We start from the raw sequence: 16,830 nt of genomic DNA on the forward strand, positions 1-16,830 counted from the left end.
CCTCCTTTTTCTTTTTCACTCTTCGCAACCTGAGCAAGAAGTGACGTGAGAAATCGGCCCTCACGTGTTTTACTGTCAAATGAGCACCTTTGACACCACTCAAAGTTATATTTGGGCTTTTAATAGGGTGGAGACGTACGTGTCATTCCGAGGCCATCGTGATAAACAAACAAGGTCATGATAAGGTATTTTAAATGGACTGAGGAATAAAACTTTATGTTCATGTAGTCCTGTGCAGGTTTTTCATTTTTTAGGTAATAGGCTGCAACAGGATCTTAGATGGTGAGAAGATGCTTGTTATGGAAAGTCCTCTTACAAATACATATATTTATTGTTATTATTATATGTTCAATTATTAAGTTAGGTTTCCATCTACCCATTTTTATTTGAATTTTCAAGAAATGCGAAAATAAAACTGAATGGAAATAACAGAAATTCTAAAAAAAAAAGGCCCAAAATTAGCAAAAAAAAAGTGTTTAAACTTAGAGGGAGTGGATTTTCAAGCGTAGTGCAAAAAGGAAAATGTTGCTGAATTTTGGCGATGGAAACCGGTTTTGCGAATAACCGCCGGCAAGACCGGATACATGTCGTACGTTCATCACACCTACGTTTGTAGTCCAAAAGAAATGGCGGACGATTAAGTAACGTATTTTGGGGGGGAAGACGAAACAGAAATCTGATCCTGATCATGAATCAGGTGTGTTAGTGGAGAGAAACATTGAAAAAACATAGGAGCTCTCGAGGACCGAACTTGGGCACCCCTGCTTTAAACCATTTTGAAAAATCCGTGTGGGCGGAGCCAAACGTTTAAGTCCACCCGACGTTGAGGCACACCTCGAACTGCATTCTGCATCCACTTGCCGCTCTCCGGCCTTCCAATTTAGCATGGCTCCATCTTGTGGACACATTTGGTACTGCGCTCTTTGCTCACTTAATTGAAATGTATTGCAGATCTCTTCTTGTACTTAAAAGTTGAATACAACTGTATTAAACTGTACTTAAAATATAATTTATTGGATTATATAGAACTTGAAACCAAGCTTAAATTACCTTTTCCTCATGAAGCACCAAATAAAAATGGGGTAACTACATTTGACATATAGTTGTCAGACCATCAGATAGAACGCAAAGCAACCACAAATAAATGATGGCTTACCTGACCGACTGTGTGGTTCAGCTTGGGATGGTCACGGTCAAGGTCAAGGTCAAGGTCAAGGTCAAATGTATTATACAGGACTCTCCTAAATTGGCGGACGGTAACTTGGCCGTAGGACGCAACCGTTGTCTTCCTCAAAGGGACGGTCGGACTGGGTTAGGTACACAAATACATTTCATGGACACTATTTATTTCTAAAAAAAACAAAAAAACATTTAGTGTCGACTAATTCATTGTCAATAAGGGTGGCAACTTCTACTTTGTAAAATCACATACGTCGCTGAAATCAATTTCAATATTGGGGGGTTTAAACTTTTTTTGAATTTTTTTTGAAATTGTGAGAATTTCTTTTGAATGCATTTTCTAAGATTAATGAGAGCCTGAGTCAACCTGCACGGTGTGTCATTTATTTGGCATTTGATTAGACGTCCAGTACATCTAGTTGAGAAAAAACACAAACGCCTCCTATACAAACAAGAGCATCGCTTCATTTCAAGGCTACCAAAGAATCAAAGAAAAACACACTAAAAAAAGGAAGAAAAAACAAAAACAAACCAAAAGGGTCGGGGGGGGGGGGGGGGACTCGCATCCAGAGACCAGGATGTTGTTGGAGAAAGGGAAAAACTATCCCAGCATGCATGCAGAAGTATGTAGCAACATACACGACATGGGAAAACAAATTTGTGGCCATAAATTATGCATCACTGTGCAATTAAAAGGTACCAGTAACGATCATTGCTGGACATTTGGGTCAGCAAAAGAAGTGCACCCTCATTTCAAATAATAGCGTCTGTGTGTAGTCAAGGCGCGCTCCATTTGCTGACCCAGATGTCTGAGTTGCTCTAATATCACATCCACAATTTTGTATTTTGGGTGCATAATTTGTGGCCACAAATTTCAATTTAGTATTGTGTGTGTGTCCCCATTTTATGTCTGGGACTTTGTACAAAAAAAAAGAAGGAAAAAAAAGAAAAAAAGACTCTTAAATGAACAAAAGGGAGAGAGAAAAAAAAGAAGCATGCACTGCAGGTCAACAAAAAAAAGAAAACTCACATGCACTCCACCGAGGGATTGTCACATCCAAAAACAAAATTGCGCAAAAACCAAGCACATCACCGGAAATGGATGCTGATGAGATGATTGTCTACAAAAAAACAAAAACAAAAACAAAAAAAAAGCGAGAGGAAGTTGGAGCAGCAAAGAAAATTTTGAAGATTTAATTTCAGTTTCCTTTCATCAACAACAACTTTCCATTTGCGGAAAAACTGAAAACATTTGGAGAATAAATTTGTGACTTGTATGAAACAATAACTTGCAATTGTCGTACAATAACTTCGGACTTTAACAGGGAACAATCTGTCATTTTACGACAAGTAAGTTGACAGATGGCGGGGAAAATGCTGTTATACTCCGCCAAAACAAAACGCCATCATTTTGTGCGAAAATGTGTGCGTTGCAATGTGGGAAAAAAAAAAAAAAAAAAAAAAGACTTATTCAAAAAAAAGTAATTTAACTTTTTACCAGTACTACTTTTTATGGGACAAAGGTTAAATGTAATTTGATGTGTAAAAAGTTGTCAATTATGCAGTTGTAATTTTAACACAAAAATAAATGTAATCATTTTTGTGGGAAACAAATTGTCAAATAGCAAAATATGTTTTTCCCACTAAAAAAATTATATATATAATTTATATATTTCCGTGGGGGGATTTTTTTTTTTTAATTTTACCGTCATAAAGTTGCTGGTCCTACGTGGGGGGGGTGGAAGGAAACGCGCCACCGTAACAAATGTCAGGGAGAGATAAGATGATTGTCGACCCAAAAGTGTCCAATGAGGTGGAAACTGATTTGGATGAAATTGAATCTTTTCATTTTTGTGATGCGTCAACGTCAACCATTCATGAGTGGAAAATGAGAAGGAAGTAAAGCAAATGTAGCGTGTCGCAGAATCAGAAAATGAAACAGAGACAGGAGCGCGACGGCGTTAGCTCAGGGTACACGTTTACCTACCCGAGAGGTTTATTTACATCCTGGAGGCGGGGCTTGTTGGGGGGTGGGAGGGGCTGTGGACCAAATATCTCAGTCAAAATGCAGCCTTAAATTAGCGTTCTTGATACACAAACTGTCTTGTCCGTCTGTTTTAGACAGCCGTGCTGAGGGAAGACGGCGATGCGCAGTCGGACGGCGTAGTGACGCCCAGAGGGGCCGGGCCATCCGTGGTGGGGGTGTCGGGTCCCACCAGGAGTGTGCTGCTGTCCACCGAGTCCTCCCGGGCCTGGGAGGCCGTCGCGGGGTTCGGGGCGGCGGGGTGCGTCAAGGCCTTGCTGGAGCCCGTCCACCGCGGTGCTCACGTGGCGGCCCGGCATTATTGGCATGCCGCCGCCGTGTCCTGTTGGGGGGGGGGGGGGGGGGGGGTCATGACAGTATTCAGGGCTGTATGTTTGTTGTTTTGTTTTGTTATACTTGAAAAGGTTACCAAAAAAAGAAAAAAAAAAGAGATGTATCTGCTTTCCCAGCTTTAAAGGTAGAAGAGCGCTACAGTGCTCCTGCCTCTAGTGGTAGAAACGCGGTAATGCACTTCGGGCCAAAATGGGCTAAACCAAAATGGCCGACTTCCTGTTCAATTTGGTGAATGCGTTCCCGAGACTTTCAAACGGAAAGTTGGTCTGTTATGCTTCCGATGAGCCGAACCCATTTAAAAATGCATGTAAAGGTGCACAATTGTTTTTGTTTGTGGTCTTACTGAGATCCACGTAGAGGAGGCTGTCGGGGTTGATGGAGGCCTCGTAGGGCGGCGGCGGGTCGTCGGGGTGCTGGATGTCCGGGTACTTGTAGGCGGCATAGGGCGGGTGGCGGCTCCTGGAAATGGAAGGCGCCTCCTTCGCCGTCGTCAGACAGGTGCAGCGGCGTGAGGCCCGTGCCAAAAGCGTCCGGGCCGTAGTCGAAGCCCGGGACGCGCCTGCCCAAGTTGAAGTGATGCACTGACACACACAAAAATCACAAAAACATTTTTGTATGCTGTTTTTTTTAATGAGTTGCTACTCTGTGAACATCAAAAGTAGCAGTTGTGTGAGGATTTTTTAATTACTGTAACCTCAATGCTAATTTCTTTAGCCCGCATAGAGTTTCACTTTATGTGTGTTAGCCTTAAGCTAGCGGACTTTTGTTAGACGATATTACACGGTTGGCCCCGCGCGAGCGTACGCGGGCAGGGCGCGTTCGAGAGCTCACAGTTTCCTCCGATGAACGTCTCGATGCGCTCCCGCCGCCGCTGCCGAAGCCGATGCACCATGAAGAGCAGCAGAGACAGGATGAGGAAGGACGAGATGCAGCTGACGATCAGACGCATGCCGCTGGCCATCGAGTCAAACAGGCTGCTTCCGTCTGAGACCAACCGGCAGGAAACAAAACATTGCAGCTTCATCAAGTTATGATATGGAAATTCTTTTTGACAAAAAAATTCCCTCAAATTAAAAAAAAAAGATTTATCGTGGGCTAATGTTTCTGAGTCAATTCGCTTAAATCATGGATTCAATTTAAAAAATAGTAATATTGAGGCCTATATTTATCATGGTCTCATTTTCCCCTTTACAATAGTCCTTTTTTCAGAAATATATATTTTTTAATATCATATTGTCAGTCTCTTCTTCGTTTAAAAAAAATATATAATTGTCATTTTTATCAGAAATATATATAATATATATATATATTAATAGCATGGTTTCATTTTTTATTAATATACCATTTTTTCCCCCTAAATTAAAACTAAATATATATCAGTGTCATTTTCCAAAATAAAAAAAACTTACCATTTTACCTGATCTGTAATCAGATTTTTTAAATCGTAATTTCCCATAATAAACACACTTACAAAACTTATTTTTTAAAATACATTTCTCCCAATTATTTATTAAGTTTAGAGTGAAACAAGATTGATTGAAGTTGACAAGATGAACGCCGTAACACAATCGCAATTATTTAATTTGAAATCATTATTTAAAATGACAGTCTTAATTAAAAAAAAAAAATCCTTATCATCAACATTTTATTCCGTATTAAAAAAATGCATAATGAGGATATCTTTTTGTTGATTTTTTTCTCTACAATTAAAAAAAATATATCAAGTCTTTTTTTCTTTTTTTTTTTATACAAAAATATTATCAGATTGTTGTAATTCTTCCCAAACTTAGGAAGTTGATCATGGCCTTGTAGTTTTCCCAAATAAAGAAAAACATTCACCCACGGGGCTGATATTGTTTTGCAAAATAATCATCGTGGTCTTTCTCATTTTGCCCCCCCCCCCCAAACCCCCCCCCCCAACCCCCCCCCCCCCCCCCCCCCCCCGCAACCCCCCCCCCCCCCCCCCCCCCCCCCCCCCCCCCCGCTGTACTGTTTGCAAAAAAACAAAAACAAAAACAAAACAATTCCAAAATAATTGCCCAAGGTCTGTTTGTCAGGGTGTGCTGCGGTACCTGGATCGAGGCATGTGAACTTGCAGCACTCCTTGGGGTCCTTGCGGAAGTGCTGGCACCCCTGCGGCCTCTCGCACAGCGCGGCCACACACATCTCGGGCTCACCATCGTGACACGTGCAGCTCAGGCACGGGTCGTCGCCTTTGGGCGTGAAGTAGTAGCCTTCGCCCACCACGTTGTCTTTGATGTCCACGCACGTTTGCTCTGGAACACAAAACAACAAAAAATGTAAACGTCACCAGCCAAGATCTTTTTAGGTTAGCATCGCCATTAGCATAGTGTTGATATTTTTGCGAAGGACGTACTGCGCTTGCAGAGGAAGGGGAACTCCTCGTTGCAGTTCTCGGCGTGCCAGCTGTGCAGGCCGCGCTCGTTCATGCTCTTCAGCTGGAAACGCTGCAGCTGCGCGCAGAAAACGTTGTCCTGGTTGGCCTCGCCCAAGTTGGGGAGGCCGTCGGGCGGCAGGAACACCTGCACGGGGCCTGCAAAAACAAAGAGTAAAAAAAAAAAAAAAAAAAAATAGACAGCTTTGTTAAAAACTGGGTGAAGAAAAGACCTTCCATTCTTTAGTCGGGCACCTTAAAAACGATGTTTTTTCTTTATTTTCTATTCAGTTACATCTTTTAGATTCAAATGTTGAACAAACGAGTGTTTCTGTTACCGTTATAAACAACTTCCCAGTGACCCTCCACAGAGTGGTTCTGGTTGGTGATCACATACTGGTAGCCCACCCAGAACCTGCGAGACAAAAACAAGCATCTTACACTTTTACAACGGACATTTATTTGATTGGACTTTTGACCAGATGAGGATTCAAAGCCAAAACCTTTCCGGCAGTGATCACTATGTCAGATCATGTTTTAGTTGTAGTGTCTACGGTGGCCACTAGAGGGCTGCCTCGAGTTGGCCCTCAATCAAAGTGCACTTCTCTGGGGGGGTTCACTCCATTCCAAATAAGGAACTTCCCATGGGAATTAAAAGTAAATTAGGGCTGCAGCTCGTGATTGTTTTAATAATACAAATAATCTGTCAATTATTTTATTGATTAATCACTGGATCGGATTGTAATTGTAACATATAAAAATAAAAATAACGAGTAAATAATAATAAATAATTTAGATAACTTTGTTGACAGTTGAGTAAATGCACAGACCTAAATTAGGATTCCGTTCCTTATTTGGTTCATAACATGTCAGAAAATCGGAAAATAATGTGGATCATTGTTTTCCAAAGTGAAAGCAGGTGTTTGCAAATGTCTTATTTTGAAAGAAAACAAAGAAGTCTGGTTTTGTAGTGGGGGATGACAGAAATCGGAGAAATTCTGAGGACAATTTTAAATGACATTTGCATTTGATGATTGATTAGTTGTCGATTAAAAAAAAAAAAAAGGTATCTTTTTTCTCTCCACTCACTTGCACTGGTCTCTGAGCTCGCACACTTGGTCGTCAAAGTCCACCTCGATCTTGAGGATGAACTGCAGCTCCTCGTCAGTGACGAAGGTGGCCAAGGAACCGTCCACCTTCTGGCACGTGTCGGCCGCCTGCCAGTAGTTCTCGCTGCGCAAGTACACCTTGTAGCAGCTGGCCGTCTTCTCGTAGTGGTGCCACCCACTCGGGCATTTTTCTGGTGGTCATATACAACAAGCGGCGCGAGTGTGACTTTTTTTTCCTTTTCTTTTTTTCCTCAGCGAAGGGTTGGGGACACTCACTGTTGAAGCGCACAGGCTGAGCCACGCCAATGACGTCCTCCACCTGGTCGTAACCTTGGCCAAAACGAAACCGTTCTTCCTTAATGGCTGCAAAAGAAATGCAAATAATAATGATGATGATAATAATAATAATAATAATAATAATAATAATAATAATAATAATAATAAAATCAAAATATATTGGAGAAAATTCCTATATATAATATAAAATATTAGTGGGTACAACAGATCATCATTGCTCCGTGGTCGGTTCGGATCAGGACCTACGGTTCGGCTAGCGCACGATCCGTGGATTGGTTCAGGTTGGTGGGAAAGAAAAAAACAAAACAAGTGCGCATTCACACAAAAGGGAGTTGAAACCCTTGCGGATCACACATAAGTCGCATGTGTGGGAGCATTTTGGCAACTTGGGGTGAAATGAGTCCTCAAACGATTGAGACAGGATTTTTTTTCCTGCCGCTTGTCTCCACACCGTTCCGACAATCAGACACGTCAAGGAAGCTGAAACATACGCAACGTAACAAGGCTAACTTCAAAATAAAGTACCAAATAATACATTGACGGCAATGCAAAAGACCTTACTAGACTTTTACTTTGAAATCCGCCCACGTCGTGGCATGATGGCGAGCTTGACTTCCCTTTTAGGAGGTTAGGGTCCCCTTTTATCGTAGTTTTGATTGACATCAAATTTGCGGCCAACTGATCAACGCAACGCAATCCCAAACTCATACTCAATCGCTTATTTAGAACTAATTAATTACGCCGTCATTGAACGATACAGCAGAAGTCTCCGACGCAAGTGGCTAGCAGCTAGCTGTTAGCATTGCAGCTGTCACCGAGCTTACTTTAATTCTTTCACAATATTCTGGACCAAGGCTACTTTGTAATTCACTCTCCGTGTTTAAAGGAAGAAAATGTGTCTTAAATTGCATTTTGAGGTCTTTTCATCATTTAAAAAAAAAAAAAAGGAGTGCTTTTTATACAGCGCTTTAACGACACCGTATGGTGCTCAAAACATACGCCAGGTCAACTTGGAGCAAATCGGGGTTCAGTGCCTTGCTCAAGGACACTTCAACATGGTCAACAGGGGTGAGGATCGAACCCACAACCTCACGGGTAGGAGACCATCACCCTACCAACTGATCCATGCCACCCCAGTTCATTTACCCCAAAAAAAAAAAAAAGAAAGGTAAAAAGAACTGTCTTCATTCATTTTATAAAACACTTTTGACCATTAAAAAAAGAAAAACATTTAACTCAAATGTCAAACATAGCCGTTTAGATTTTAGGAGCACAATTTTAAGCCACGAATGAGGGTAATTACTTATTACTATTTTTTTTTTTTTTTTAAAGGACATTGTGAAACTAACTCAGTGCGACTTGAACCTGACTTGTTCAACTGTGTCGTGAATTTAGGGGGGCGCGGGAAAGTACTCACGGGGACAGTCCAGCTCGTCGCTCTGGTCCTCGCACGCCGTCCAGCCGTCGCACTGCCAGGTCATGGGGATGCACTGCATCTTCCCACTGCGGCAGGCAAACTGCCCGGGGCTGCAGCGCTGCTCTGAAACGCACAAATAATACAACAGCTGAAGGAAATACTCCAATACTGGTGTGGAAAGTGAGACGCTGAAATCAAAGTGGAACGAAGCAATTACGGGGTCCTCCACTTCTAACGGCGAGTCATCAAACTTTGCTGCCGTGCTCCTTCGACAAGTCCGGCATTTCATAATTTCGCGTGGTCCATCCGTCTAATTTACGTGGTTCAAATTTGTTAGAAATCCAGAAAACTCTCTTTGAGTTGTTTGGCATTTTAGCACCCCTGAAGCCTTCAAACCAAAACGGCAGATTTCGTCTTTTGTGGTCTGCTCATGTTAAGCATGGCTAGCAAATGTCATGTTACTAAAGTGATCGTGGTTTCAGGGGCTGATTTTTAAAAATGTAATTTTAAAAGGAGCTGTCCCGCAATTTTTTTTAGCGCCGTGACTGCAAAATGAGCCTAAAATCGGCGCTTTGAGTCTAAAGACTTTCTGTGTTTTTTTTTTCAGGTGTGGCTTCGTCAGATTTTTTTTAAACACGTCCTTTTAAAAAAATTTGCAGGTGATGATTTTATATATTGATTACAGTAATTTCTTGAATGCGGCTAATACAAAGGTGCAGCATATCCATCTGATCACAAGGGGGCGCACTTTAAAGGAAGTGCAAGAGCGTCGGGCAGAGTAAAACAAACCATGTGAGCCCAAACACAGAAGGAGAGACAGAACGAGAGCGAGACCATTTGCGCCCTCATTATGGAACCCGGTGCGGTAACATTAAAACACCTGCGGCTTACAGTCGGGTGCGGCTTATATGTGTAACAAACTCGAAGTGTTCCCCAAATTTAGCTAACGCGGCTTATAGTCAGGTGTGCCTTATAGTCCAGAAATGACTGTATGTGTCACCGGATTAACCCGGGTTATTTGAGGTCACAACGTGTGTCCAACCTATGACCGAGACAAGACAACTTGTAGTGAACGTGTCTTTGCAAATGCTTCTCATGTTGAGCCCAAAAGAAATTACAGGAAGGACGCTTTGTTAAAGAAGCCAAACGACCAAATGGGCCCACAGAGAGCGACGCTCACGGGCACGAGGAAGAGGAAGTGCCACATGTTGCGTTTTCAGCCATGAAATGAAGTCAAGCCAGCAACTGCAGCCATTTTTCATACTATGCATTATGGCAACTTCAAAATAAAAGCCGAAACAATGACAGCGATGCTTTGTAAGGCTTTTATTTTGAAGGTGGACCTCACATCGTTGTTGGCACGGCAGCAATTTGCTGTAATGCAAGTGCATGGTTGCATATGCCACGAAGGAGGCGGGACTTCCGACTCCCCGGTTTTCACACAGCAGCTGTGTTTCCTGTTTGCGACGCGTGGGTCGCAACTTTAAAACTTTAAAAAGGCCTCATCAAACCTCCAAAAAGTTCAACACGAGCACACGTCCTTCTCTGGCAGCCCAATTAGGAGGAGGCTAACTAGCTAGCTAGCTTCAGGCCTCTCCACAGATGCGGCATAATCACTGCACAACATACCGTAGCGTGACTGATAACGACACACCGCGCGCGTCAAAAGACAAACCAGCAAAACACAACCAGTCGTTGCCATGGTAAGGAAAACCAGACTCTACGTGAACCCCCAGTAAATGGGGGACAAAGAAATAAGTCGCAACGTGGACTAGAATTGCTTATCCTTGGGATGAATCGGATACGAATACTTTTTGCATTGTTAAACAATCAAATGAGCACGCGAGAAGCAGGTCTTATCGTTGTCCCCATGAAATCCCCGTCCGCACGTTCCGCTTTATCACACCTGTGACTCTGAGTGTGTATAGCCTTACAAGGTGGGCGGGGCCCATCCCAGTGAGTGACGTGGGAGCCAGTGAATGAGAGCGGAGAGTTGGCTGTGGTGAGCTAAGGTAAGCTATTATCCAGCTAAGACGTTAGCGGGTCTGCACACTGTTGAGCGCCCGGCCGTCAGTTGCGCTCGTACCCGCTTGTCGACGAGCTTGCTGATTACGCGTCGATTGCGATGAAGGGAGCGCCGGCAGCCGTTTCTATCCTTGGCCACTTTTGGGAGGCAGTACAATCCATTCTAATTAGCGGCGGTACGCTAGTATATTAAATTAGCCAATGATGTTTGCAATACCCAAGACATGTCGTCGTTTACGTTCATTCTGCTTAATTTGAAGTAGACACTTTGCACTTTCTCTTTTCAAGCATGAAATGATAACAAAGGGAGACATCGTCTTTTACGCACTCATCCTTCATGACGTGCATTTAAATGCAACGTTGAGTCTACAGTAATAATATTATTCTGTGTAGAGAATCAGGGCAAAATCTGTGAAAATAGCGAAAAAATCGGCGATATGCAATCCGATATGCACGATTTACAAGCGAGACTACCTTGTGGCATGTCCGAGTAAATTTAGCAGATAAGCGTGAGAGCAATACAGTGCAAAACTCTCAAATGCTCATTACGCTAAGTGACGTTCTGCTTGCTTACCTGACAATAATCTTGCCAGCGCTAGCCGGGCACCTGAAACAAAATAGAAACAGTTGATCAACTAACAAGCAACTGCCTAATGCTGCGTTCAGACCAACAGTCGTGGGAGGCGTTTACGGCGGCGCGGTCGCATTGTAGTTGTAATTTTACGGCGATCATTTCGCGACTTGGCCGGCGTTGGTTGAATTGAACTTTTTTGACACCAACGCGTCAGCGACAGCCAATCGGTGTCGAGATAGTCCACGTCGCCAAAGAAGTCGCAGACAAAACGCAGGAAGCGGTTGCAGAACGTGTAGCATAGCAATGGAGGCTAGCTTGATCGTCGCGGTTTGCGGACACCCGGCGCTGTACGACAGCGACTTAGCGGGACCGGGCCAAAAAGGAGATTGCTTGCTTGGAGGTCGTCTTACCTGGTGAGTTTGTCTAACTGTCCAAGTGTGCGTGCATAACATCCATGCTAATTTCCATTAGCGCGTCTATGACTTTTTGTGTGATACGTTAACATGAAGCTAGCAAACTTTGGTTTGGTTGAACGCAGGGCGATTACGATTTTAATCTAATTTAATCTAATAAACCCAACAAATGTTTATTTAATGGTGTTCCCTCGTTTTCCGCTGGGGTAAAGTTCCAAAAAATACCCGCAATAAATGAAATCCGCAAAGCAGCTAGCTTTATGTTTTACATTTATTAGAAATGTTTTAAGGCTCTAAAACCTTCCCATCGCAAAGTTTATACACTTTTTTTTTATCAAGGCATTTACATTTTCTCACATTTCTCAAATGTTCAAACCTTCATAAATGTTATAAAATAGGTACATTACTATAAAGAAAAGGAAAGAAAAAAATGCATGCAAAATTTCACCTCGTTTTGGAGAACCGAAAACGCGGATTATCGTCTCATTCCGACAATTCGTTTCACTTCCACTGCAACCGACTTGCTCGCACCAGAAATCAGGTCATCAAAACGCCGTTTTAAAAGTGCGGGTCCAGTTACATTCTCAGCTTCACGCGCTTAAGCGGCCCGCCACACAAATCCCGCGTCTTCCACACTTGCTTGCTTAGCACTTGATGCCGACCAACACCTCCGGTCGCTGCTGCGCTAAACAGCACGCGGACGTCACGGCGTTTCGCTTAGCGCTAAGTGGATTGAGGGTGCATTAGCGAGCAGGCGTCCGTTCCCGCGGCAGAAAGATGGTCATCGTGACGAAGAACATTTTAGACCGCGGTGGCTTCATCACTGCGGAAGGATTTTTTGGGGATTTTTTGGTCAACTAAAATCCTGAGATCTGAGATTTCTGTGCAATGGCACCTCAATTTATGAATGGCCCGACGTACACGTTTTTTGTTGTGTTTTTGCTTTGACTTATGAGCTAAAATGTGTGATACACGCAGCCACTCTCCAAAAATGAACACGAGTTAAAAAAGCAGACCGTGTTTTGGATTTAACCAAACCACAAAACGTTGGGAGAACATCAAGAACAAATGGCAACACACAAAAACACACGTAATAAACACTCATAATAAACAATGGCCAACATTGACGAGCTAAGGGCTAGCCGTTTAACAGCCAGCTATTAACCCGAGCTTCACAAGCCACTCCAGATTCGTTTGCTGGCACCCACGTCACTCACCAAGCTCGCTTCCGCTTTCTATAACCATACACTCTTAACGTCACTGATAACAGAGTGTCGAACTTGAACAGCGATTCCAAGTGGACCCCGCGTGCACATTTAGTCGTTTGTATAATAATAATAAAGAAAAGTCAATTATGTGATCATATGACAGCATAAAAAAATATTCAATAGTCAGCCAAAACAAAAGGAAAAGAGCAAAACATGTCAAACAACTCATTCTAAAACAGACAAGAGCCTTTTGTACCGCAATAACTCGGACAAAATGTGCTAGCAAAGACCTAATCAATCTTCAGGGTGCACGTCCTTTAGCTTTCAAATATTCTCGAAATCCTACAAGGATGTCTCTGCCCACTGCTGGCGCTACCAGTCAGGACCTGCATTTTATGCACTTTCAGACAAAATCCAGCAAGGCGGCAACTGAGCGAGATATGAAATTAATGTGCGGAAATGACGTGTATAAACCACACCTTACCTTCCTCCGGTTAGCGATGATTGCTATCACTAATGTGGCGGTGCTAAGTGAGCAAGTTAAAGAGAGACGTTTGTTGAAATACGGTATGAATGACACTTGATTTTAAGATGTTATGAGCACTTTCTCAAATGTGATCATGCGTTTCAGGGAGATAAATTGTCATTGCAAATTTGTATTCATATTCACTGGCTTAAAGTAAACATTTAATTATTTGGAAAAAAAATCCTTAGGTCACTTTAATAGATCATGTTGGGTCTAAACGACGGACTCTCTCTCTTTGTGTTGAAGACCACGTGGTTCGGGGTCTGGCGTACGCAACCTGGCATTCAACTCAACCTGCGTCGAAGTCGCAAAACACGCTTGCGCAAGGTGGCGCGACTTTTTGGAGGGCGGGTGCGTGACCCCGATTCACGCTAACGTCCGACACAGCGCGACAAATGTTACCCAAAATACACAAAAACAGACAGCACGGAGTTGGACTCGGACTTGGTACCGAGGTCGCTGGTTCAATCAAACAGAAGCAGTTTGTGGCAATTAAACACTCACTGCAAAACATGACACAATGACGGAAACAGACTTGGCATGGACTAATCGATTAGTTGTCGTTTAATCGCTGTTAATAGCTCACTCTTATAAGTACAAATGTCTTGTTTCCATTAAAAAACTAAAGATAATCTGTCTGCTTTTATTATGAGCATAATTACTGCTGAGAGTCTAAAATGAGAGGATTTAAGACAATTTGAAGTTAAGTAAACAATTACTCGACCATGAAAATAGTCGTCAATGAATTTGATCATCAATTGTTGAATAATTTGCACACCTCTAACGGAAATAAATGATTTTTAAAAATCAATTAAGCTTGATTATTTAGTCAATCAATGGAAAATGAATGAATTGAACAAAATTTAATTCCCATCATTATTGAAAAAACAAAAAGGTCATTATTTCAAATAGTGTAGAAAATGTATTTTGAAACCTTGACCCCGATTTGAAATTTGAACGATATTGTGAAAACACAGTCCTATCCAGAAACCTTTATTTGGAACGAAACAATACCACTGGCCTTTAAACTAGGGTTGGGCGATATAAACTATATGTTCAATATAAGATATCAATTTTGCCGACGATAGTGATTCTGACTACCGTCTTACCGCGGTAGCGCATGTTGATGACGTCATATGGCGCATGTTGATGACGCCATATGGCGCATGTTGATGACGTCATCGTATCTGCGTCCCGGCTTTGCGCAAGGCAATAATAATCACAAATGGTTCATGAAGCTTCATTTTCCATCACTATTTGCAACTATTTCAGTTTCTTTGTGTTATACAAAACCTAGACTTGTGCTGCTTACAATGGCCGCGTGTGCATGCCCTTGTGATCTTCAAGTGAATACTTGCTCTAAGCCAGTTGGACTGTTTTCATTTAAAATATCAGCAATATTTTTTTTATTTGCACTATTTTGCACCGGAGTTCCGATTTTTAATTTGGATTTGAGATTTGCACAATAAATGTTGTTATCCAAAGTAAATGTATTCTTTCATTGTTTTTGTTTTTTTAAATCAATTTAGCTGTAAACCAGTAAGAAAATTATTTATTACAAAACAAAACAAACAATTCTATACCGTGATATATTCTGTTACCGTTAAGGATGCAGTTTATAACGTGATATGAATTTTGGGCCATATCGCCGAGCTCTATGTCAGATTGGCCCTAACTACTTAAAACCTTAAATTGAAACTCAAAGGAGCTTCCAACCACCGTATGAAACTAAAAGCCCCAACCATAACACAAACAAGAAATTACGTTTTAATGTTTTTTTTTTTACAGTTTGATTCTCCATACTTGCTGTCAAAAGTTTTTTTTTGTTTTTTTTTAATAAAACACATTCATATTTTTTTTATTGTTGTGAAACCCTGGCTAGTCTAAAACCCTACATTAGGAACCCTAATTCTATCTTGAGGGTTTTTTTTGACTGTCTTTTTTTTTTTTCATATCCTTGCGTGTCCTTAAAAGTGTGCTTGTGTTGCAGTTTTGTGCAAATGTGCAAAGCTTTGACAAAATGTTATGATTTTGATTTGGAGGAGGACGTTTCCAGCGTTGACCAAATTACACAGTGTTTAATAAATGCATTATAATGCTTTCCGGTTGTACACCTACATTGTTAACAGTCTTGTAATATTTGCATGGGGAATAAGATGAAATGAGATGCAGGCCTTCTGATGCAGCAACATGAATCTCCCATGCAAATTAAGAGCTAGCGCGAGGCTAACTCAGCAGATGCTAAAGTACTTCGTGACATTCGATTCGTAATTACACAAAATTCTACAGGACATATTTATAAACATATTCACAACGTCGCAATAAAACTGTTACGAAAGTTAAGAGATATACCAGAAATAAGTGGTCACGTTAAGAGAAAAGGTGTTTGCTAACATTCGTTGGCATTCCGCGCTAGCCCCGCCGCCGCCCCGCAGTAAAACACCCCTCAGCGGGCTAGAAAAAATCACTCGAGCCCGAGGCTCGAGTAGGCCTCCGCGCCGCTTCTCTCTCGTTTCCAGCCGGGTTCAATTCGACTCGAAGCCGCTTACCTGGCCGTGGCGGGTCCGTCACCGTGAGGACAAAGAGCAGAGAGAAGAGGACGAAACTGCCGCTGTCAGCTTTTCGCAACATCTATCCTCCATTCATAGTCACTCCTTTATCCAGAAATGTAAACCATATACGGGGGGGGGAAAGAAGGGAGCTGCTGCGGCGGCTGTCGTCCAACCTCGGCCGGGATTTATCCGGTTAAACGACCGCCTCGACGTTCGCCCATCTTGCTGGTTCTGCCCTCAAATGGGAGCTGGTGACGAAAGTAAACGTTTACCGAGCATTGTCCTTCAAATGGGAGCGAGTTCAGGGGCGGCTAACATTTTGTGTTTGTTCGTTTTCTTGTTGTTTGTTTTGAGCAGGACCGCTAGTGCGCGTTGCACATCCCGTCGCCGTCCTCCCCGTTTGCTGCTCATCAAGATGGCCGCCTTCTCCCATCACAACAATCCCAAACGCGCAACACAAGGCGCGCAGCACCAGGCCGAGATTCGAACTCCAAAGCTCGGCCCGGCCCAATTACGGTCACTTTTGACACAGAATTGAATGAATGCAAAAACAAAACAAAACAAACATCGACAATTTGTTGCAACCCTTTTTTTTGGAAAGAATAAAAAATAAAAAAGAGACATACATTAAATGTGGGACTGCTTGCCCAGCAGCAGTCCTATAATAATATATTTAAACTTACTTGATTGACATTGTGCTCTTTCTGTAGTGTGCGCCTTGGCCATCGGGGGCAGTCAAACACAGACATCCATAAATG

General features: G+C 42.4%; 1 protein-coding gene across 1 annotated transcript; it reads right to left on the bottom strand.

Annotated features, from left to right (window-relative positions):
- Positions 1-1,547: 1,547 nt before the first annotated feature.
- dgcr2 (DiGeorge syndrome critical region gene 2) lies at positions 1,548-16,571 on the bottom strand. The gene is given in 13 exon segments (XM_086097580.1): positions 1,548-3,470; positions 3,472-3,545; positions 3,900-4,005; positions 4,007-4,137; positions 4,388-4,540; positions 5,629-5,832; positions 5,934-6,110; positions 6,290-6,366; positions 7,041-7,251; positions 7,337-7,423; positions 8,775-8,897; positions 11,374-11,406; positions 16,070-16,571. Coding segments are annotated over 13 exon segments (1,632 nt in total). The 5' UTR covers positions 16,152-16,571; the 3' UTR covers positions 1,548-3,296.
- Between the last annotated feature and the right edge of the window lie 259 nt (positions 16,572-16,830).

Source organism: Leptonotus elevatus, chromosome 15 (genome assembly GCF_054856555.1).
Source record: "Leptonotus elevatus isolate MCC_2025b chromosome 15, RoL_Lele_1.0, whole genome shotgun sequence".
Taxonomy (NCBI): Eukaryota; Metazoa; Chordata; class Actinopteri; order Syngnathiformes; family Syngnathidae; genus Leptonotus; species Leptonotus elevatus.